This window comes from Ailuropoda melanoleuca, chromosome X (genome assembly GCF_002007445.2).
Source record: "Ailuropoda melanoleuca isolate Jingjing chromosome X, ASM200744v2, whole genome shotgun sequence".
Lineage (NCBI taxonomy): Eukaryota > Metazoa > Chordata > Mammalia > Carnivora > Ursidae > Ailuropoda > Ailuropoda melanoleuca.
The window spans coordinates 407,066-429,924 of record NC_048238.1 but is presented as its reverse complement, the minus strand read 5'-3'; the positions used below and the strand labels follow the sequence as shown (position 1 = coordinate 429,924).

The 22,859-nt window shown below is 59.0% G+C and overlaps 1 protein-coding gene across 1 annotated transcript; it reads right to left on the bottom strand.

Moving 5' to 3' along the window:
* Positions 1-1,638: 1,638 nt before the first annotated feature.
* SHOX (short stature homeobox) lies at positions 1,639-13,752 on the bottom strand. Its single transcript, XM_011236678.2, has 5 exons — positions 12,399-13,752; positions 8,872-9,080; positions 4,895-4,952; positions 4,701-4,789; positions 1,639-3,262 (listed from the first exon to the last, which is right to left on the bottom strand). Exons 1-5 carry the CDS (start codon positions 12,676-12,678, stop codon positions 3,017-3,019), a joined length of 882 nt encoding a protein of 293 aa, XP_011234980.2. The 5' UTR covers positions 12,679-13,752; the 3' UTR covers positions 1,639-3,016.
* Positions 13,753-22,859: the final 9,107 nt, after the last annotated feature.

The following is a 22,859-nucleotide window of genomic DNA, read 5'->3' as shown; positions in this document are numbered from 1 at the left end:
GGTGACGATGCCGTGGCAGACCGGGACTCACACGCATCCCGTTCCAGGCATCCTCGGTGTCCCAAAAGAAAGGAAGAGGGACGGAGAGCTGCAGGGTGCAGAGTGGACCCCAACTCAACTGGTACCCCAACCACATCTCCCTCGGATTTTCCGGGAGAAAGAAGAGGCTGGAGCCATGGGCCACAGGCCACGCTTGCAAAGCGTCTCCCCGACTCCTTTCCAGGTGGACCCGTGAGACCAGCAAGACTTTGCAGTAAATGCCACCCATACAGTTGACTGGGTTGGTTCTGTTTTGGGGAGGGTGCCATTTGTAGGATTGTACGTAGTTCTGTCCATGTTAAATCAGACCAAAGAAAGCAAAAAAAAAAAAAAAAAAAAANNAAAAAAAAAAAAAAAAAAAAAGAAAAAGCAAAACACGGATTCGATGACCCCCATGCTGCAGGCCTCATGCTACCAGCCTCTCAACACAGCCAAGAGCAGGAAACTTTATTCATTTTCTGCCAGGATCAGACCTCATGTCTTTCTGCTCACGTGCAGTGAGTTTTCTGTTGGGGAGGGACTGCTTGTGAGGGCTCAATTTAGATTTAAAAAAAAATCATTATCAGCTTTTTTGCAAAAAAGAAAATAGGGATGTACACGTTTTACCTGCAACTTTTGCCNTCATTCTACCAGCCTCTCAACACAGCCAAGAGCAGGAAACTTTATTCATTTTCTGCCAGGATCAGACCCCATGTCTTTCTGCTCACGTGCAGTGAGTTTTCTGTTGGGGAGGGACTGTTTGTGAGGGCTCAATTTAGATTTAAAAAAAATCATTATCAGCTTTTTTGCAAAAAAGAAAATAGGGATGTACACGTTTTACCTGCAACTTTTGCCAAGTGTTAAATTTTAGGATGAAAGCTACTAGCTTTTAAGGACTCAAAACGCATTGCTTGCGTTTAAAGGAAAATTCCGCCTTATTTATAGGACCTTTTTTTTTAAAACTTTTTATTTTATCCGCAGCTGTTTAAAAGCAAAACTGCTTAAATGCTCAGTCTATAATACTATTAATGTCTGCAAAAAAAAAAAAAAAAGTTGCAAGTGATTTAAAAATCCTGACCTTGCTTTCTTCATCTCTCTCTGTCATTTTAGAGCTTTACTAAAATTTCCAAAAAGGGGGGAAAAAAGCTGAAGGGGCCTTTTGATTTGTGTAAAGAGTTTCAGATGACACAAATGAGACATGTCCAAATGTATCCACCATTCAGCTCCGTGAAAAGGTAGAAAATGTTCCCTTACAGGGAAGGGGAAAAAAATTATTTTTTTCCCTGGAAAAACATACCAAAGTTCGGGGATAAGGGAAGAAAATCGCCAACGCCAAATCTGGAAAGATCAAAACGGCGTTTGGAAGGAGAGTGAAGGAGTAATGTTCGGGAAACGCCAGGGGGTGGCCAGAGAGGAGCTGGCGGGAGCGAGGACGGACTCCGCCCGGCAGGCCTCGGTGACTAAGGCAAAAACACGGGCGGGGGCGGGCGTATCTTGGAGGTAGACCAGCCCAGCCCTGCGCTCGCCCCCCGCCCCCCAGGTCCCATACAGTACGTGCAAAGCCCATTGCCCACAACTCAGGGGCCTCACCGGGGACCCTAACGCTTTGGTTCCGTCGTTTCAAGTGCGTTTCCCACTCCATACAATGAATCGCTATTTGGTGCTTTCTCAGTCGGTGGGGGCCGGGGAGAGGGGGTGGGGACGCAGGGAGAAAGAAGAGCTCAAACCTGGACCAGACTACCACCGCCACAAAACGTGATCTTAAAACTCACTGCCTAGAGGACCCGTCTCAGCCTCTTCTCTTTGCAGAAACAGCTCAGCCATCGGCCTCACATCCTGGCACCCCCCCCCTCCCCAGGTCCTGCTTTATCACGTACCACACACCTCAATTCCTTCAGATCCAGACCACACTGCCTCACCACCACCACCTCCCCCATCATTTCGGCAATGGGCCCCAGCCGGCCAGGCCCGCAGCATGCAGGAGGAAGTAATGCCCTTAGAAGTCCGAAGCCGACAGGGTCAAGAGTGCACGGCTATTTTTTTTCTTTTAAATCTATAACATTTACAGTATTGCACTTTACTGAACTTAATTGCATTTCACTAAAATTAATGCTGCATCAGTATTATACCTTAAAACCACGCGCCCCTGTGTCTCTATGCACGTTATTTGCGTCTGAATTCTGTGAAACAGCCAAAAAACAAACAAACAAACAAAAGTCAATTCGGGAATCAAATACTGGAAAAGTTATAAAGTCGTCTGCTGTATGGCACGAGGAATCCTAAACTCGGTGCTTTGGGGCCAAACGTGTGCATGAAAAGGGTGCTCGTGATTCAGGTCCCCAAACAGTACGGTGACAACAACGTGGGAGATTCGGGTCTCCCCCACCCCCACCCCACCTTGTTCCCGAGGTCGGAGGTCGGCAGATGCCTTTCCTTATTGCTGCAGAGCGCAGGCCCCTAGCCTGGCAGGCGCAAGTCCACGTTGCAATCCATACCCGTCCTGCACCGCCTCCCCAGACGAATGCAAGGAATGCAGTGAGTAAAACTGTTGGCAACCAAGCATTGGCATCTTCGGCGGAGACCAGCCCCAGATCTTTTCGTTTAATCGACGCTGTGATCTTCCAAAGGTGTGTAGGAGGCCGCATGCACAGGGTAGGAACGCCGGCAGCAGAGAAGGACGCGCAGGGCTCCCCGTGGCCCAGGGTCCCAGGACGCACAGACTGCGAGGCCGGGGGCTGGGTTGGCTGGTCTGACCGTCACCTACTCTCTTCCGCACAGTCTCTGCGAGGGTCTGGCAGGGTCGTGAGGTCCCGGAAGCCCCCTCCCTGGGCCAGGGGTGGGCCCCCGGACTGCCCCAGGCAGGGAGGCCGCTGCGCCAGGGCCGGCGCCCTCGCTGCAGGGCGTCCGTGCGGCCGTCGGGGGGCGCGGAGGGGTCGAGTGCAGGACGCAGCGCGGGCGAGGTCATGGGGCCGGGGCTGGGCGCGGGGCGGGCGGCGGGTCAGAGCCCCAAGGCCTCGGCGTGCTTGCGCGCCTTGAGCCGCAGGTCGGCGATGCTGGAGTTTTTGCTGTTGCTTTTGGCGGCGGCGGCCACGACAGCAGCGGCCGAGGCCGACTCGGCCAGCGATGCTATGGGCAGCCCGAAGGGCGGCGGTGGGAACATCAGGTAGGGCGCGTGCGCGGCCAGGTGCGGATGCAGGTGCGGGTGCGCGTGCGCCACGCCTTCCAGCTGCAGCTGCGCCTGGACCTGGGAGGGCAGACTTGGCACAGTTAGGACGGCTGCGGAACCGGGCTTTCCCGCCCCCCCTTTCCGCACCCCGGGGACCACCACCCATCCTCCACCAGGCAGGGGAGTCGGAACAGCCCTCTGGACACCCGTGAACGCAGGGGCCACTGGCTGCTTTGCACAGGGAGAGCTGGAGAGTCTGAACAGACCCACCCGCCCTTGTGGCGCCCGCACCCCTTTCCTCGCCAGCATCCCCTCCTCACGAAAGCCTCAATTTCCCTGAACTTGTGACGTGTCCGGAGTCAGGCTCTGTACTCCTCTGAGAACACTATCGCACCCTCCCAGGGGCGTCTCTGAATGCATGAGGAGTGTGGCCAAATGTCTGTGCTCCAAAGGCCTAATTTCAGCAGGGCCCCATGGCTGACCCCAAGTCGGGGCTGCAGTACTGCGACGCGGAGAGTCCGCCCCGCCCTGAGGAAGGAGTGGAGCAGGGGCAGAAATGGGCCCAGGCGCGGAGTGGGCGAGGCCAAAAGAGAGGGACCCCGCGCACCTGCGCGCCCTTACTGCTTTGGGCACCTTGAGTCCGGGAGCACAAGGCTTGAGCACCCGCTCTAAGTCTCAGGTGTCTATTTCTTGACACCCCCCTCCAACCACCACCACCACCCACGCCCTAGCTGGCCCGCAGAGGCCCCTAGCAAACACGGGTCCAAATATAAACCCAGGCCTGGTCCTTGGTGCAAAACAGCTCAGTGCGGTGGTGGCCACGCCTCCCTTCCACCCAGAGCACCCCTGCTCCCCCCAGCGTCTGCGCTCCACACCCCCCAACTTGGCGCACCCCAGGTCCTGCCCAGGGTCGAGGCAGGGAGCGAGAGTGCTCTGCGCTCTCACCTGGGGGCTCGCGTCTCCCGCACGCACTTTCCACCCTCTGCCAGTAGCTGGCCCCAAGCGGAGTGCAGCCCCTGGGGCCTTCCACACCCTAGCCACCCCAGGTCCGCGCAGAGCAGCTCTTGCACACTGGGATCCTGAGAGCCTGAGCCCCATGACCCCAGCTCTGAGGTGGGGAGCGAGGTCCAGCTATAGCGGGGATGCAGACACCTCCACTTGAGGCCACGGGGCAGGCGAGCAGGGGGCCCTGTGTACACGCAGGGCCTCACACCCAAGTGCCAGCATCCCCGCCCCTCCACCCCCGGCCAGGCAGCCTGGGTGGGTGGGATTTTTTTTTTTTTCCACTCCGATTTTTGTAAAATCGTGCTTGGGTTTATATCCTGGCCCTCCCAAAGGTGAGTCTTGGAGTTTTACAGCGTGATTTTAATACGTGCCAACGGGTCTATAAATGCCCCCTTGTAAAGGCGGCAGCCTTTCTTCCGTGGGGGCGGGCGCAGCCGGGGGAGGCAGGACGCCAGGGAGGCGGGGAGGTGGCGGGCCCCCGCGCGGCTCAGAAGGAAGAAAAACGGGCTACCTGTTGGAAAGGCATTCGCAGGGCGCCCATGTTGACGTAGGGCGCCACCCTGCAGGCGTCCAGGTGGCTGGCGGTGCCCAGGATAACGCCTGCAAGGGAAGAAAGCAGCCATGAGGGCGGCCGGGGTCCTCTGCGCACCCCGGCGGCCTCTGCGCGCGCTCCCCAGCTGCACTGCCAGCCCCCGCACCACGCACCTTTATGCATCTGGTTCTCCTGCTTCCGACACTTGGCTCTCCGGTTCTGGAACCAAACCTGAGAACAGAGCAGACAGAGGCGCGCAGCCCGGTGAGCCTGCGGGCCTCTGAGGCTGGAGCTTCCTGCCCCCACGACCGTGGACGCGGCGCGGGCGCGCACGGGGCCCAGAGCGCCGGGGTGCAGCGGCCGGTGCGACTGGGGACGGAGTAGAGCCCCTCGCCCACGCACGCCCTTCTCTCCCCAACGCAGCCCTGTCCTACCTGGCGACCTAGAGCTGAGAACTCCCAAACCCACGTCTGGGCCCTGCCTGGTCCCCAAGGTCAAGAGCCTCCGCCGTCCACCTCGAGTGAAGGAGTGCGTGCTGCCATAGCAGGGCAGATTCGAGAACTTTCCATGATCAGTGTGGGCCTTCCCCTCCTGCACTCTGCCAGCCCCTGCCAGAGCCTGACCTTCCTCCTCCCGAAACTTAGCCGCCAAGGAAGGGGGCGCACGGGAGGATAAGTAGCTTCAAATGGGGCTCCTTCCCCAGTCAAACTCGGGACATCCTGAGTCCAGAAAGTTCCATGCCCTCCTTGCAAGCCTGGAGGGTCCCGGTTCATACTAAAGAGTCATGAACGTCCTGGATTCATAAAGACCGGGGCACACCCATAACTTCGGGCAGCAGTCTCTCAAAAAAAAAAATCTAATTCTTGGAGAAAGGTTATCAATGGGACCCTTGCCCATTCAGCTGGATGCACAGGTCTGATGTCAAAATTTGGATGCACAGGATTCCTCCCAAAAGCCTGGTCCTTGCTCCCCACACTCTGGGGCTCCTCCTCTCCTCCAGACAGCTCTGGTCCTTGGACACCGGGGCCCTCGGGCTGTGCCGGGCGAAATCTGGAGGCCCCTCCCTCCATAGTTTTCACCACGGAATTTTTCCTCATGCTTTCTCCTCCAGAAGGTTTCCTGCTGCTGTCACTGACCCTCATGGCCACGATGGCGGTCAGTGACCACGCAGAATAATTAGCACAAAGAAACCCTTCCCTTGGGCCACTCTGCCCGGCTAGCTGGGCCCCGTGCACCCTGACTGCATGCTGTTCCAAGCAGGGCCTGGGGCTGCCCCCCTGACCCCCACCATGCGCATGGGGGGAACCCTCAGCACACCCGGGGGATCGGAAACCTTAACTTTTCCTCCCCAGACTCTTAAGAGGCCACTTTCTATCCATGGGGGATCCACCGCCTGCCTGTTGGAACTGGCTTTCCAGAAGGTTCGAAAGCTCATGGCGCTGGGCTACAGGGAACTTGGAAAACTTGAAGCACGTTCCCCTGCAAAGTAATCCCCAAATCGTCCTCCCCCCTTCTCCACCCCAGTGGAAATCCACACACCTCCCCTTCCATTTGCAAAGCCTGCACTGACCTTCCTCCTCTCCTCCCCAGGACAACATGCCTCCAGGTCCCACTCCCCCCACCGCCACCCCCTGCTGGGACTGGACCCCTGTGGACCCGTCCTGGGGCTCCTCCCTCTCCCCCGGGGTCGGACCCAGTCCCCAGGAGAGCCAAGGCAGCGCGCACTCTTCCCCCCAAGGGCATTTTTCAAACGCAGAATCCTCTTGAAATCTGCAAAGCCAAGCTCACTTTCCTTTCAGCGCGGGTGTTGGGGGTGGGGGTCGGCTTGGGGGGGGGAGTGCGATTATGAAGAATAAAAGTGATGAATTAGCCCGTGCGTGAAGCGATAATAAATCAGTCTTGGGGTGATTCACGATCAATTTCAATTAGTCCTGAATATGCTAAGTAAACCACAGTACATTGGTTAAGCGGTTATATCTTCATTAAGGGCCAGTCCCTGATTTCTTTCACAAATGGTGTAATCTGATTTCTTTTTGATTTCCATTACAGACAGTGAATAATGACATTTAATTTAGCTCTGCGCCATAAACCCAGAGATATTTGATGTAATTAAATTACGTTCTGCTTTTCACTGTGGTCTCATAACTTTCCATTATAACCGTGACAGCTGCGTGATACGACGTGCCACAACGATACTAAAAATAAAAGGTTAATAAGGACCAGCTTCCATAGGATCCCCAATTTATTTACGGCAAATTTCCACACGAAATTGAAACTCTATCCTTTAACAACACGGGACAGGCTGTACCAGGAAGGATTACCCAATGCTTCGGAGACAGGAATAACACAGGAGTCCCTCCGTGCCCCCTGCGCTCGCCCCCCAGACACCCCCGCCACCGCCACCCCGGGGCCTCGTGCGGCGGGATGACCCATTCGTTTTCGCTAATTGATTTTTACGAGCACGTCTGCCTCCCCGTCACCCTGCGATGCTCTTCCCCATGGCCAACAGGAAATTATTTCTTCTATTCTATTCCCATGTTTGTTTTTAGGATTATTTATAGTCGTCAAATTTTAATTCATCTCTGGATGGAGAGCCACTCGGGTCTCCGCACCCCCCTCGCCCACCCCCCCTTTATATTTTAGGGCTTTCTCAAGATCCGCCAGCACCCAGGAACCAATTTCCTGCCACTCCGTCCCCCCTGCTAAGGTGTTATTCCGTAATAGACTGCTGAAAGAAATAGTGTACAATTAAATTAGAAGTAATTTATTTTTATAGAAACAGTACATCAAGGCCTGGGAGATATTACAGATCCCAGGCAGAAAGACACCGGGAAGATGACATAAAAGTTGATGTCCCCTTCAGCGAAAGTTTAATCTTTTCATTAATTTATATGGTTCAGTCCCATCCATCTTCCCCGAGAAGGGCGGCCGGCGGGAAAAGACACCCTCAGCCTTGGCCTCGGCCGCCTCTCTCGCTGGGGCCACCAATGCCCCCAGGGCCTGCTCCCTCCGGGAAGAGGACGGCCAGGGCGACTCTGCAGGCTTGCCCGTGGGTCCCCCCTTGCAGCTGCGCGGACGAGAGCGGAACCTGGTTGCAGAATATTGCATTTCCACCTAAGAAAGCCTATTAGTCACGGCAGACACGCGGGAAGAGGGAAGGGGGCCGGGATCCGAAAGAAAAAAAATATATATATTTTTTTCAAATTAAAGATTTCGTAAAGCACTATCTATAAAACACGTTTGTGTTTTCGTTTTCCAAAGTCAGCTGGGGGGGAGGAGGGAAGGGGTGTTTGTGTTGATCTAAGCAACAGGAAACCCGGGCTTTCAAAGCGCTGTGCTTTTCATGGCCACCCCCCCACCCCCGCTTGGCAATATTAATTCCATTTATTTAAAACCGGTCCCCAGAGCCCCGGGGATGCTGACTCCCTTTCCTTCTCTCCCTGGCGCAGCGGTCCTGCTCAGAGCCTTTAGAAAGGGCAGGGAGCTTCCAGGCCCGACCTCCCAGGCGGGGTCTGCACTACCCCGGAGGAAGCGAGTTGGAAGCGAACCTTTGCCACCCTCCCCCATAAATGCATTAATAAATTTAACTTAGCGTTCATAATGCCAGGGAAAGGCTCGCCAGAGCGTCCCCTCCGCGCACGTGCTGCGCACGCCCAGGGCCCCCGCAGACAGTGCCTCGCCAGATGGGGCATCATGAATTCATGCGCCCGCGCCCCCCGCCCCGCGCCCCCCGCGCCCCCCGCGCAGTCAGCGGCCCGGTTCCATCCTACGCTTTCCCTCTGTCTCCTTCTCCCTTGGNAGTGCGCAACTCCCCCCACCCACCTCGCCCCTCGCCTCCCCTCCCTGCAGTGCGAAGGAGAGGGCTGAGGGCCGTGGAAGGGAGGAGGAGGGGAACAGAAACAGTGGAAAGAGGTGAAGACACATCCCAATTCCCGACCACCTCGACGCGCAGGACGGCCCGCTCAGGCCCAGGGCCCTCGCCCTTCGCACGAACCGTGCGACCCGTAGGCGAGGGCCGCACCCGAAAGGCCCGGCGCCAGTCCTCTCCCAGTGTCTCCGCGCTCCGGGAAGGGGCCTGCAGCCCGGGCCCAGCTGGCGCGCTCGGGGCACGGCGAGGACCGGGTGTCGGGGCCGGCGTGCGCGCTCCTACCTGCACACGCGCCTCCGAGAGCCCCAGGCGCTGGCTGAGCTCCTCGCGCATGAAGGCGTCGGGGTAGTGGGTCTCGTCGAAGAGCCGCTCCAGCTCGTTGAGCTGCTCGAGCGTGAAGTTGGTGCGGCTGCGCCTCTGTTTCAGCTTGGTCTGGCCGTCCTCGTCCTCCGACTTCACGTCCTCACGCTTCTCCTTGCACTCGTAGATACCTGCGGGCGGGCCGAGGGCACAGGGCTGAGGGCGCAGGGCTCCCCGGAGCGCCCTGCCAGCCCCTGCCTGCCAGGGCCCGCGGGGCCGAGCGCCCGAGAAAGAGGCCCACGGTGCAGGGTTTTGCGCCACGCGGCTACAATCGAAGTGTGCGCGTGCGGAGGACGGGGCCCCGGCAGCAAAGGCGCCCTGACGCGCGGCTGCGTCCAGTCGATAAAGCGGACTCGAGGGGGAACACACGCTTTTGGGTAACACCTCGGGCATTGGCGGCGCGGTGTTTTTTGGCCTCATCTCGCCATGGTTTCCTTAATTTTTCCACTTTGCCTCTTGACATATTGACATAGCCTAACCTTCTCTCCTCTCTGTCTCTCTCCACTCGGGAGTGGATTGTTAAATATTATTTGAAGTCGAACAAGTTTGAGCAGAATGGCTGGAGTGTGGGGTCCTGCGAAGGAGCAGGGTGGGCCCAGGCCGGGCTGGGGTCCAGGCCCGGGAACCCCGGCTGCTGCGCAGACGGACAGGGGCCGCCCCAGGCGGGTCGGAGCCTCCCTCCCGAGGCCCTGGAGCCAAGCGCGTGCCCGCGGCCCCCACCCTGGTTCTCTTCTTGAGACCCTGGGAACAAAACTATCCCAGTGCACAGCATGGAGTCTGGGGGTGCGCCAGGAGCAGGGACCCTCTGCTTGCACTCTCTCACTCTCTGCTTCACATACATTCACAGGCCGTGCGGCACTCTCCCTGCTGGGGCACCAACAGTGATACTTTCTTAGCCGCAAAAAGGATGACAGCATCTGCATTTGCTGGGAGGAGGGGGCCGGGGGCTCGAGCATCGGGTATGAAACTCAACATTTCAGTTCGAACCCACAGACCTCTCCCTCCCGCTTCTAGGAAATGCAGCCCCTCACCACGCTCAGAAATTTAAGAAATGAGAGTCGGTGTCCCAGCCAAGGGCAGGCGGGAGGTGCACCTCCCAGCGCCTTCGTCTCCCCTTGCTTTCTCTCCAGCGTGGAATCCACTGGGCACAGGCACAGAGCATCTCCAGGCCCCAATTAGATGTCTCCTGGTGTCTAGAAGGGTCCTGAAGCCAAGAAGGCCGGTCCAGAACTCAACCCAGAAACTTACCAAAGGGGGAAAGCCCCAAAGCCTCTGTGGGGAGAGGGGTAATCCTGATACCCTGTTCCCCCAACCGGGATCCCTGAGCTGGACCCCAGAAGCCCCGTCCTGAGTCTGCCTCCCGAGGAACGTCAAGACTCCTGAGCACAAGACACTTAACCCCAAGTGGGATTTTTAAATCCCCTTCCACCTCCTGAAAGCACTGCATTTCCAAAAACACCCCGTTTCTCCCCAGCCGTAAATCCTGTCCTAGAGGCGTCCCCCCCCCCCCCCCCCCCCCCCCNCCCCGTCTCTGAAGTCTGACCCTAGGGATTGATCCCAGCTGAGAAGCTGGCCTTCCAAGTCCTTTAAGAACTCACAGCAGGCTTTGCAAAATCCACAGGCTCCCTCGCTCCATGGGAACCGCCGTGCAGAAGCCCAAGACCTCCGGGTTTGTGCTGGAACCCCGAGATCTCCCACACCGCCCTCTCATTCCCACCTTACAAATGCAGACTGGGGTTCAGCCCTGCAAGGGGCCTGTACACGCAGCCCAGGGCGGAAAGGTACAGCTGGGAGGCAACCCTGTTCTGTTCTCTGCTTTTTGACAGGCCCTGACTGTACTCTTCTCTCTTCCTGAGTTCCCTTTTTCTGGGGTCCGCTGCCTTGGCAAGCAGGGCAAAAGGAGGCAGGCGGGACAAGGAGGGGCCCGACCTCTAGGAAGGAATTAGGGGAGCCCGGTCAGGAGCCACGGAGGTCAGCCCTGGGTGCTGTCAACCTCTGAACTTTCCTGTAGGCCCTGAGTCGCGCCCGGCCAACAGCTGCGTCTTCATTAAACCAAACTCTGTATGAATTACAGAGCCAGGGGTGCCCAGCGGTGCCCGGGAGGAGGGGGGCACCCTGAGATAAGACAGGTCTGGCCCAGGCCACCTGGGTGGCCAGAAGTTAGGGGCTTATCTGTAAGCCTCTGCCAGCTTGCTGCTTCCACGGGTCAAGGCCTCAGAAAGGTATCTGGGTCATCTGCACCGTTTCAAGGCCATGGCCCAGGACTCTGCCACTCGGAGACCTCAAGTGTAGGGTCCCAAAGAACAGGAGGCATGGGCTTCCTGGGTCAGGGAAGGTGTGTGTGTGTGTGTGGGGGGTCTACTTGCAGGGGGACCATCATGCTGACAACGTGTGGAACAGGCCCCGAGGAGGAGAATGGCAAGGCTCTGTATTTCCTCTTTGTAATGAAAAATAGACATTCTGAGCAGTTTCAAACTGTGCCCCCTGAGAAATCCAGCCCATTTTACGCCTCTGGTGTACCGCTGCTGGCTGTCCTGTTTGCTCAGACATCCCTGGGGTTGGGACTACCCCTGCCCAGCTGGGAGAGCCCCCAGAAATCTGCCGTGTCCCCCGATTCAGCAACAGGGCGAACCGCGGCCAATGTGATCTGGACGAGCTTTTTGGAAAGGAAGGAGGCCCAGCCCGCAGCAAGGCCGGGTATGCTCTGACAGCCTGGGGTTGGACGGCCCGCGCGCACCGCCACGAGCTTCCCGGGGCCCTTCATTTCGGGTCCAGACCCTGGCCACCTGCGGGAGCGGGAGTGGTTTTAATTTAGAGGCCCGCGTCAGCCCAGATCAAGCCTGGAGGTTCAAGGGAAAGTTCTCCCTAAGAGGAAACAGCACAGAGAGGATTCAGCAAGCGGGAGAGGCGACCACCGCCCGATGCGTCCTCAACGCCTGCCGGGTTTAAACGCTCGGGACGCCGGGAGGAGGTGGGCGCTGGGAGAGATGCGTGTGGATCTCTCCTCGTGCGCGCTGGGGAGGAGACTCGAGAAAGACCGGTCGGCAGCCAGGCACGCACCCAGCAGCCCCTACAGCCGACCTCGGTTTTCAGGCACATCGCCGATGGACCCCGACCCCGGAAAGTTCCCGCTGGGACGCCGGGTGCCAACGCCCGGGGCAAAGCCAGTCCTCTCGCAGCGCTGGGCCCCAGCCCCTGCCCATCCTCGGCTCCCCTCGCCTCCCTTCCTGTGTCCGCGTTTCCTTTCTTTCTTACGCAAAGACTGGCGATGGGTTGCCGGGGCCTTTCCGTCCGAGCGTGGCTGTGAATTCAGAGTTTGGGGTGGAATTCTGAGCGAGCCGCGGCGCCCGGGGCCTCCCCGCGCGCGGAGCGAGGGGCAGACCGGCAGGCTCGGTGGCGAGGAGACGCCGTCCCCGGGAGGGGCCCGGAGCGGCGTGCGGCGAGCTTACCTTCGGCAGCCCTCCCCGTGCCGAACTCTTTGAGTTTGTCCTTGTCGTTGTCCACGTGGTCCTTAAACAGATGCACCGGACAGTGGCCACTGCCCTCCGTAATGTCCTGGAGGCTGGATTCCGAGCTCCCCAGCTCCCGGGAGCGCGCCAGTCCGCTCTCCAAAACTTCCCTGTACGTGATCGAATCCTTCTTGCCGCCGCCGCCGCCGCTGCCGCCGCCGGTGCTCTCCTTGCTTTTCTGGTCAAAAGATTTGGATACAAAAGCCGTGAGTTCCTCCATGGCTGCGCGGGGCTGCGGGGTCCGCGGGGCTCGGCGGGGCTGGCTGGGAGCCGGGCTGTGGTCCGCACGCCTCCCCGCGCGGAGAGGACGGTCCGTGTGAGGGTAGATCCCTCCTGCTGTTATTTATGCCTTTCAATTTGAGATCTCACTATTTATACACGGCCACGTCCGCCCAACCCCCAGCGCTGTCTGTCTGCAGCAATTACGGCTCCCGGCTCGGCGGCGGGCGCATGCAGACATGGTATCTCTCCCCCACCTCCAGTCCGGCAATTGGCTTTCTTTTCATTTCATCACTGTTTGGCGTCTGTGCACCTTGGTGTGGAGAGGTAAAGATCCAATTTTTGGAAAGGAGAGGGAGAGAGAGCGCGCGCGCGCGAGCGGGCGCAGGCGCCAGCGCCCCAAACAGGTACCCGCATGCCCTCAATGCCTGGCGGAAACCAAACTCGAGGAGGAGTTTAACGGATGGTGAGGAGGTCCTCGCCGGCCGGCACCGCCAGGAGCACAGCCAGCCCCGCGCCCGGAACCTGTGTCCGCAGAACGCGTCCGCGCGCGCGGCCCTGCGGAGAGACGCCGAGGGGACCCCGGGCGACGGTGACGCGCGATCCACAGACGAGAATCGGCTGCAACTCGGAGATGTGGTTGGATTACGGGCCGGACCCGCCCGCGCTGCCCGCTGAGCGAGCGGTTGGAGCGGGTGCGCACGGCGCGACCGGTAAACAGCTCGAGGACCCCGAAAGGGGGAGGACCGGGGCCCGCGTCTACCCGAGCGTGGACGCCGGAACCTCGGCGGCGGCGGCGGCGCAAAGCGGCGCGCAGACCTCGGAGGGGCCGGCGCCGCGGAGGGCGGGGGACAGGGAGGGCAGCGTGCGTCCGGAGCGCGGGGGGTCCGGACTCGGAGACAGCTGCGGCTGGCGGGGAGACCTGGTTTGTCAGCAGCGGTCCTCTGGGCGCGCGTCAGCTCCCGCGCGGCCGGACCGAGGCAGCCTTCTCTAGAGCCGTACAGGGAACCTGGTGTCTAGGGTATTTATTTGGGGGGGAATGAGATATTTCTGGTTGTGCCACGCTTTTCCTCGCCCCCTTTCCAAGGCTGAGGAGGAGCCACTTTCCGAGCCGCAACACGAAATCCGTTCACCATCCCGGAAGTCAAGCCTGTCATCCTGTCTGCAAATTTCCCTCTGCAAATAAAGTTGACTTTTCCCCCCTTTCCCTCTTTTATCTGTCAGCTCGCCTCGTCTCCCCCTCCCCCCCGCGGGAGTCCGGACCCGGCTCGAGGCCGCGCTGCGGGGGAGGGGGAGCTGGTGGGGCTTGGAGGAGCTCGTTTGGCATGTTCGTGAGGCAGTCCCTGCTCGGAGTGTTTGTGAATCCGAGCCCAGGATCGGGGGCACCCTCGGCGGTCCCCAGCGTTCCGTCCAGCGAGCCCCGCGCCCGTGTCCGCCGGCGGGAGGGACAGGGAACGATGTCTCCGGAAATCGTGGGGCCTGCGGCGAGTCACCCGGGGTTCAGTCGGGAGACCCTCGGTCTGGGGAGGGGCAGGGGGTGTCCTACCGCCAGAAGGGAGGAGGAGGAGCGGACGGGAGATGGAGGAACAGACCAGCTCCTTCCCCGCGACCCTCCCTCCCTCCTTCCCTCCCTCCCTCCTTCCTCTCCTCCCTCCTTCCCTCCTTCCTCCCTTCCCTCCCTCCTTACTCTCCTCCCTCACTTCCTCTTTCTTTTCTGCCTTCCTTCCTTCTTTCCTCCCTTCCTCCCTCCTTTCCTTCCATCCCTCTTTCCTTCCCTCTCTCTTTCCCTCCTCCATCCTTCCCTTCCTTCTCCCTTCCCCCTCCCCTTCTTCCTTTCCCTCCCTCCTTCCTTTTTTCCTCCCTCCTTCTTTCCTTTCCTCTTTCCCTCCCCTCCTTCCTTTCTTCCTTCCCTTCCTCCTTTCTTTCCCTCTCAGCTTCCTGCCCTCCTGACTTTCTCCCTCCTTCGCCCCATTTCTTCTCCTGTCCCCTTGCCCTCCATCCTTCCTTCCTCGGGGAGCTCTGCACCGGCGCCTCTCCGCGCGGCCCGGGCGGCTCTGCCCTGCGTGCAGCGGGGCCGGAGCAGGGGATTCAGAGGCCCCCGCCTTCTCGGACTTCAAAAGCCAAAGGCGAAGAAGCCCTCCCAACTTAACAAACAGGTCTTTGTCACCGCGGCCCTCTAATCAAAGCCGAGGCGCGCAGATATCACACAGAATTACAAATAGCCCCTCATGCATTATGCATGCCGCGGGTCGGCCGGGGAAACGCCTAGGGCTCGCGCCCCGAGCCGGGTGCGCCGGGCGCACGGGGTGAGCGCGCCGGACGGCCCCACAGTTGACAGTCTTAGCCCGGCTGAGCCCCCACACCCACTCCTGCCACCCTGCGGGGAGCCGCTTGTGCCCCGTGGGGTTTGGAGACACTTCCCTGCCCCCAGCTGGACTCTGTTCCAGGTAGACAGCACAGCGAGGGCCGAGGGGACCAGAGGAGAGAGACAGACAGAGAAGCAGGTTGTGGGGTTGACAGTCTGGACCACAGAAACTTTCTCCACTTGTCCAGGGCAGGGAACTTTGTCTCTTCTCACCTGCCCATCTCAGCACTCTCACCAGCCCCAGGTGGGGAGGCAAGCTCTCCAGGGACCACGTGCTGGAAACCCCGCCCACCCCTCCCAGAACCCTCCCCGTCCCTTCTCAACAACCCCAGGGTCCCCGAGGGCCTGGGCCTTGCAAGGCCTGAGCTGCTTCTGCAGGGGAGAGGGCTTTGAGGCCGGAGCCTTCAGCCCAGGACCCCCTGCAGGGCTGCCCCCCACCTCCTGCCTCCTCAGGTCCCAACCCTACCTAACAGGGAACCCTGCCCCAACCAGGGTCTGGCACCCCCAGGAATCTCCCCCAACAGGCACGGGATGGGGACTCTGCATATTCCCGATCCTGAAAGCGGAGAAAAACTAAACCTCCTTCCACCCCTCACTCCCCCTCCCCCCACCACACCTCCGCAGCTGCACGTTCGACGCCCATTGCGAGCAGACGGATAGTTTCAAAATACCCCTTCGGAAAAGTAACGCAGTCTACGACTAGCCTCTCCGCGCGACCTGGAAGGCCTTGCCTTCTCTGAGCGTTGCGGACTGGCGAAGAGCGTCACCTTTTTACAAAACCCAACTTCCTGCTGGCGAGGAGCCAAGGGGCAACGTCGCTCTCCAACTGTTGGGTGCAGACCCCCTGAACCCCACCCCCCTGCCCCGCCAGGAGCGGACAAGTCTCCTCGACACAGTCCTCCTTTAGAGACAGAGACCGAAACGCCAAAGCGTGGAGTTATTCCTCGGATTTTAGCCCAGGCAATGAGAGCTCGTACCACATATTTCTGCTAATTCAAGCCTCGGCCCGAGGCCGCAGGGTGGGCATACTTTATGAAATGTTACATTTACATTTCCGCTCGGGCGACGGAGGCAGGAGGGGAGGGCGCAGACCCTCCCGGGCTGGCGGGGCCTCCGCATAAGGGGAGCTTGTTTCAGCTTCCAGAGATGCTTCCTTCCCCCAGAAACAAGGAGCACCAAGAAGAGAGGACAGCACAGACTTTCTAAATCCCATCACGTCTCCGGAGAATGCGGGTGCTTTCAAGTCAGCAATGCATTTTATTACTTTTTTTCAAGTCGTAAAGAGGACACGGGTTTCGGGGAAGTTGGTGGATAGAAATGTAAGTCCATCTCTTTGCTTAAAAACACCAGCGACAACAACAACAAAAAAGAAGTCGTGAGGGGGCGGGACGGAGCCGAGGAGGGGGATCTGGTTTCTGGAAGAAAAGAGAAGTTCCAAAGTTGAGTTCACCGAAGGCGCCTCACGTCGCACGCGGAGCTCGCGTGCGGGTCCTGGGTTCGCGTCCCGGCGTCTCCGCGCGCCCGCCTCGCGCGCCCGCGCGCGTGCGCCCCGCGGCCCAGAAACGCCGGCGGACAGGGGGCTGCCTGGGTCGTGAATGCCTGACCCGCTCGTCTGCCCACCCGCGCTCTTTCCAGCATGTTCCAGCTGCAAGAGCGCGAGGAAACAAAATGTAGTAACACTAAATAAAAGTGCCAGGAGACCTTGTACTCCTCGGGACCAGGGTCCTGTCCCACCAGGGGGTAGGTTAGGGGGTCAGTAACACAAAGGTTGGCTCCTGCGGCTTCGGTGGTGTCTGTTGGCCCCAGTCCCCCGGCGCTGCCCCGTCTGCGCCAGCCTCCCACCCCTGAGCGAGAAGAGAGCATGGCCACCCCGGAGCAGTTCTCAGCCCACCCGCCCGCACAGGGGGTCCATGCAAGGGGGCCAGCGCCACTGGAGAGCAGGGGATCCCCCCTCCCGGCTAGCTGCACACAGGAACGGGGTCCACACACCGGACCAGGCCTCCCTGAATTGTGCCGACCCCCACCGGGCCAGGCCGCGGACAGCTTGAGGCCAGGCCTGCAGCGGGCTGGACCTGGAGGTGCCATAGGGCCCAGCCCGCATTTACCCCAGCTCCACAGCTTCAGGCCAGCCTGGCAGGCTCCCAGATGGCCTCCCCGGACCCCGGGCAGGTCTAGAAAGCTCCCACACACCACTCAGGAGCGGCAGGAAACGGAGCAAACCAGACTCGCCCTCATGGTCCTGCGGGCCCCGCAGCAGTGCTGGTGACTGATGGGTGATGGTGATGGGCACGGGGGTCTCTCCTCTTCCCAAGTCTTTTCCCCACCTGCAGAAAAGCACAGGGCCACTAGACTTTTAAGCTGTTGGACCCACCTGGGGCCCCGATCTGCAAGGCTCCGTGGATAAGCTTGGATGTCCAGGCGCTCCAGCCCAGCCTGAGTCCCCCGGACACCTAAGGAGACACTGTGGACACAGCTGACCCCGGGAACCACGGTGCCTTGTGCCACCCGGCCCCTTCTGGGCCATGCCAGGTGCAGACAGACCTCGGGGGCAGACGAAAGACAGCCGAGGACAGGGACATGGGCATCTTCCGACTTTACAAAATGATCTTTCTGTGTCCAAATAGGGACATTTTAATAAAGGCACGGTACTGTTCACGGCTCTCTCCTTCTCTCTTACACTTACAAGGCCAGGGGACAGGAGGTCATGAATATTCAGATATTTAGTATTTCGTTTACTTCCTTCCTAAAAGGTATGCCTTGGATTTTTCACTTAGACCCGGGAGAACCCAGCTCTTCCCGATCGGAATGCATTTACCTCCAGTCACACTTCATGCCCTTAGCTCTTTATAAGCTCAGCAGCGTCTGGCAGCGTCTAGGGCGCCCACCCCCGTGGGAGGGCGGGGGATGCATCGGCCAGGCCCTCCTCCCCACACCCCGTCACCTCCGGACCCCCGGAGGGGGGGTCATCTTTGGTCCCCAGGACACCGAGGAGGCATATTTCAAGGAATGTGTCTTCAGCCTTGGCTGGCCTACTTTCTCCGCACGTAATTCGGAAGACAATTTCTATTAATAATAAGCAGGGAGGGGGTGTTAATGGTTTTCGCCGAAGAGCCAGCCTTTTTAACAACAACGAACCCCTCCCCACCCATTAAATATTTATAAGTATCGATCGGAAGCGCAGGATTTTACAGACGTGCAAACACACTTCATAGAGAGGCTCCTTAGGCCCCCCTCCCCTTCTCCCCTTTAAATTTAGAAACGTGCATTTGAATTCCCTCCTATGATGTTTATCGATTTACACTAACATCGGTGTTTCCAATGCGAGGCTAATAGATTTTCATTATGCCGGGCTCTGTCAATCCAGCTTGTGAATGGATGAGATTGATTCTGTCCACGACTGCAATGTCTGTAAGATTAATAAAGGATCCCACGGGGCCGGATTTGCTCTCTCCTCTCCGGAGGGTAGGGTGCCTCTGTGCTTCCAGGGGCCCACCCAGGAAACCTACTTTTGGGGATGTGTTCTTTTTTTTCCCCCACCCCACTCTGTCTCACTTTTGCTACAAAACCCCAGGATTTATTTAGGACACGGGAAGGGGGGGTGTTTTCTAAAATAACCCTCCATGCAAAAATGCATGTTTAACAATACATATCCTGGGAGGGAATGCTGTTTGCCTTCTGTGGGATTTTTATTATTATTATTATTTCTTCACCGTGTACTTTGGAACATATGGTGGACATTAAAACTCTTTGCTTTCAGATTTAATCACAGGACCCTTGCTCTATGTTTTATTTAAGAAAAACATTATTTTTTCAGGGAGCAAAGCAGTTTACCACGCAGGACATCTAAAGAGGGCCGTTTTCTGGAGACCACCGAAAAACAAACAATGCCACCATCTCCTCCGCGATGAATACATTACGTGCTTGGCAGGGAGCAGTTGCTGGGGTAATTAACGTTCCAGGAATAAATCTTGGGAGTGCACTTAGATTTTCACTCTCGTTTCTGGAACACGAGAGGACAGGGGAAGCGCGAGTCTTATCTTTCTCCTGCCCGTGCTCCCCCCCACCCACCCAACCTGGACTGGCCTTCCTTTTTACACAGAAGCCGGGGAGGGCTTTGAAATCAGCTCCAACCGAAATGGGCTCAAAATCTTTTGCCTTTTCTCTCCAATTTCAAAATGCACACGAAAGGAACGAGTACATCTCATGCTCACAGCCGTGGAGAGAGACGGTTATTTTTCCGGAAGTGAGCGGCTCCCGGGCAGGGACCTTGTGCAGAAAGTTACTGGCACCCGCGTGGCAGTGCAGGGACGGTGGGCCCCAGGCCTCCCCGGGCGCAAGCAGCGCGCACAGGGCGCTGTCCCCGCGGGCCGTGCTGGGCCGATGCCCGCGCGCTGCCTGCGTCCGCCGCTCAGGCTCTAGGCAGCGACCCCGGGAGCGGGGGACATTACTCATTTGTGTAGTCACTGTCAGCAGACAAGGCCACGGCTCCTGGACCGTGTCCACCTGTCCGAAGTTTGCAAGGCGTTCCACAAACTGCGACTGGGTATCCGCACACGCGCAACCCTTGCGCTCCCGGGAGGTCGTTCCCCACTGGCCATCGACTTCCCTATGCCGTGTCTTTAGAAAAATAGTCCAGGCAAGGAACCCCCACCATCTAGTAGGCAAGCATTAATTAACCGGCCAAATTGCAAAGAAGCGATGCCCTTCGACCGACCGTCCACATCCAGAGGCTGCCGTTCCACCCGACATTCCCTCGGGACGCAGGCCGAAGTTTACGTGCGGTCGGCGCGCCAGAGAAAGACAGCTCGCCTAGGTGCACGAGCCTCGGGGCGCTGGAGGCCCCCTAAGACTGCTTGGGGCCCACCTACCCAGCATGGACGCGCTCGCGCCCCTGGGGTCCCGAAGCAACCTCCCCCGGCACACCAGGATTAAATCATAAGTTGGTCACCCAGCTTGTTCTCAGTTCTCCCCCCGCCCCCAGACGCAGTGCCCCCCCTCCCCCAGGTCACTGTCTCACAGCTGGGCTGGCATTTCTCGTCACTGGGCCACCACCCAAGGGTCGCCGACCTCCCGGCAGGTGGGCTTACCACTCAGCAGGGCCTTGGTGGGGACCGGGCCTGTGCCATCCCTCTCCTGGGCCTGTGCACCCATCCCCACTAACCAGGCATCACGCTGACCGCCCAGGCTTGCCTGTGGGGGGCCAGGGGTGTGCCCCCGGCCCTGCGGGATCTGGGGAGTTTGCTGGCCACTGGAAAAGCCGGGGAGGGCAGAGCACCGGGTGTCTGGAGGCCGGAGGGGGCGAAGACAGGAGCAGGAGGCTCAGGGATGTGGGGGCGTGGGGGTCCCCGCGCCGCTCGACTAATTGGGTAGCGGAGGCGCAGGCCAGGCCCGAGTGCGGGGGAGGGGCCCCGGGGCGAGGTGGTGAGGGATGCGGCCCGGCTCCCAGCCGACGGCCTTTCCACCCGCGGCTCAGCCTCCTGGCCTGAGGCGAAGCTTGGGGCTAGACCCGGCTAGACACCCGCCAGGAGCCCACCTCGGCGCTCAGCCCCGCCCCCTCCTCGCTGCCGGAGCCGGCCGCGCGCGGGGGAGGGGGCGCCCCGGGGTGGGGGAAGGGAGCGCGAACCCGAGGCCTTTCCAACGGCACGGGTTGCGGGAGAAGGGGGCGCGGCGTCTCCACCTTGGAGCAGCGCAGGGAGGGGGAGGCGAAGGGGGACGGAGAGGGGACCGGAGGGCGGGGCGGGAGGGTCCCGAGGGGAAGGGGGCGCTGTCCCGCCCTGGATCCCGACGCACGCAGGACTCAGCGCCTTGGGCAGACGCAGCCGGCTTCCCATTTCTGCACTTGAAGGCCTGGGCGTGGGTCCTGCTGCGTCCCACCGGCTGGGGGCCTGGGGGCCTGAGTGAGGAAGGCAGCTGCCTCCATAATGGCCCGAGGCTCCTCCCAGCCGGGAAGGCATTGGGTGTGTGGGGAGCTGGCTCTTCCCTCCGGGGCAGGCATCCCTTCATTCATTCCTTCATTCACCCACCTCTGTGTCTGTCCCCCGGCCCCCCAAGCGAACTCCTTCACCGCTCACACTTGCCAACAGGTGGAGGCCGGCTCGTGCCCACCTGGACCTGCTCAGCCTTGGTTTTCAGGATGGGAGGAAGCAGGTTTCAGGTGAGGCAAACAGATGCCCAGGGGATGGTGAGATCTGCGCACGGAAAAAGCCCCTACCCACGCAATTCTGTAATGCCAGTGTGCTCCCCGAGGTCTGGGGCTTGTGTGAGGACTAGAAAGGCAGCTTCAGGGTTTGGAGGTGAGTAGGGGTTCCCAAGAGCAGAAGGGAGAGGAAGGGAATGGGAGAAGGGGAGGGTCTTCGGGCACGCAGTGTGGACCCCCAGCCTTTCCGTGGTTTCATGGCACAGCCAGGCTGGTTCAGTTCACCAGAGGGGTCTCCCCTTGGCATGCTTCTGGACTCTCTCTTCCTGGCATTGGAGACATTGCTCTATACAGCCCAGGAGGGGGGCTTGGTTAGGGCACCCCAAGGCCACAGGTACAATTGGTAAACGATGGCGGAGGACTCAGGGGCCAGGGCTGTCTCCTGCACCAGGAGGAGGTCAAGGAGTGCCCACATCACCCCCACCCATCCCTCAGCAGCACACTTCAGGTCTCAGGGGAGAATCGGTGATTTTGACAATACTTCATTCTGCAACGCTGTTCAGAGTGACACCAGTAAGACCCCTTCCTTTCCAGGTGGGCTCCTGTGACCATGATCAGGTCTCCAGAGTGCAGAAGAAATCAGTCCTTTTCTCTGACCACTCCCCCACGATAGCCTCAGAGCTGTCCCCTGGAGCACGCCTTCGAAGAAAAGATGCTCTGTATGGATTCCTTGTGTGGTCAGCAAGTACTCAGTGAGCACTGTAGTAGGCAGAGCTGTGCCCCCCCCCAGCGATGTGCACACCCCCATCCCTGGCAACCATAATTGTTTCCTTACATGGCAAGAGGGACTTCACGGATGTGACTAAAGAGGGACCATGAGAAGGGGACACGATCCGGCATCATCTGTGTGGGCCCCGTCTAAGCATATGGACCCTTAAAAAGCAGAGATGCCTTGCTGTTGGCCTTGGAGGACCTTGAGCCAAGGGCACAGCCAAGCCACCCACATTGTGCTTGGGTTTCGGGACCAACTCAACATTGGGATAATGGATGGTACTGTTTGAAAGGACAACTCGTTACAGCAGCAACAAGAAATGAATCCATGCATTTATACAAGGACTATACACGTGCCAGATGCTGGGGGTATGGAGGTAAATCAGGCACATCCCCTATTCTCACGGAGCTCACAATTTATTGGGGAACACAGACAGTAAACAGAGGCATACATTTTTAAAATCAGATATAATTTCACGTGGAGAAAAGTACACTTCCAAGCTAGGAATCAGAGAGTCTCCAGGTTGGGGGAGCTCTTTAAGGAAGAGTCAAGGGAGGTGATAGTTTCAGAAATGGAAAGGTGTGAGGGAGACCGTGTGGGGAAAGGATGTTCCAAGTGGACAAAACAAGGACAAAGGTGACATTGATCTGTCATGTTGAGACATTGCAAAAGGATGGAATACAATAGATATGGGAGACACTGCCAGAGTGTGGTCTGCAAGAGCGAGCTGCAAAGGATCTTATAAGGTGAGGGCTTTGAGCTTGTAGGAGCTGGAGGAGAAGCCACGGAGGATTTGTGGTGGGAGGGCTGGTGTGTGTTTCAACAGCCATGTCCCCTCCCCGGCTGCTCTGGGGACAGTAGACAGAGGGGAGGAATGGAGGTCACCAGCCAAGAAGGCGCTGCTGACAT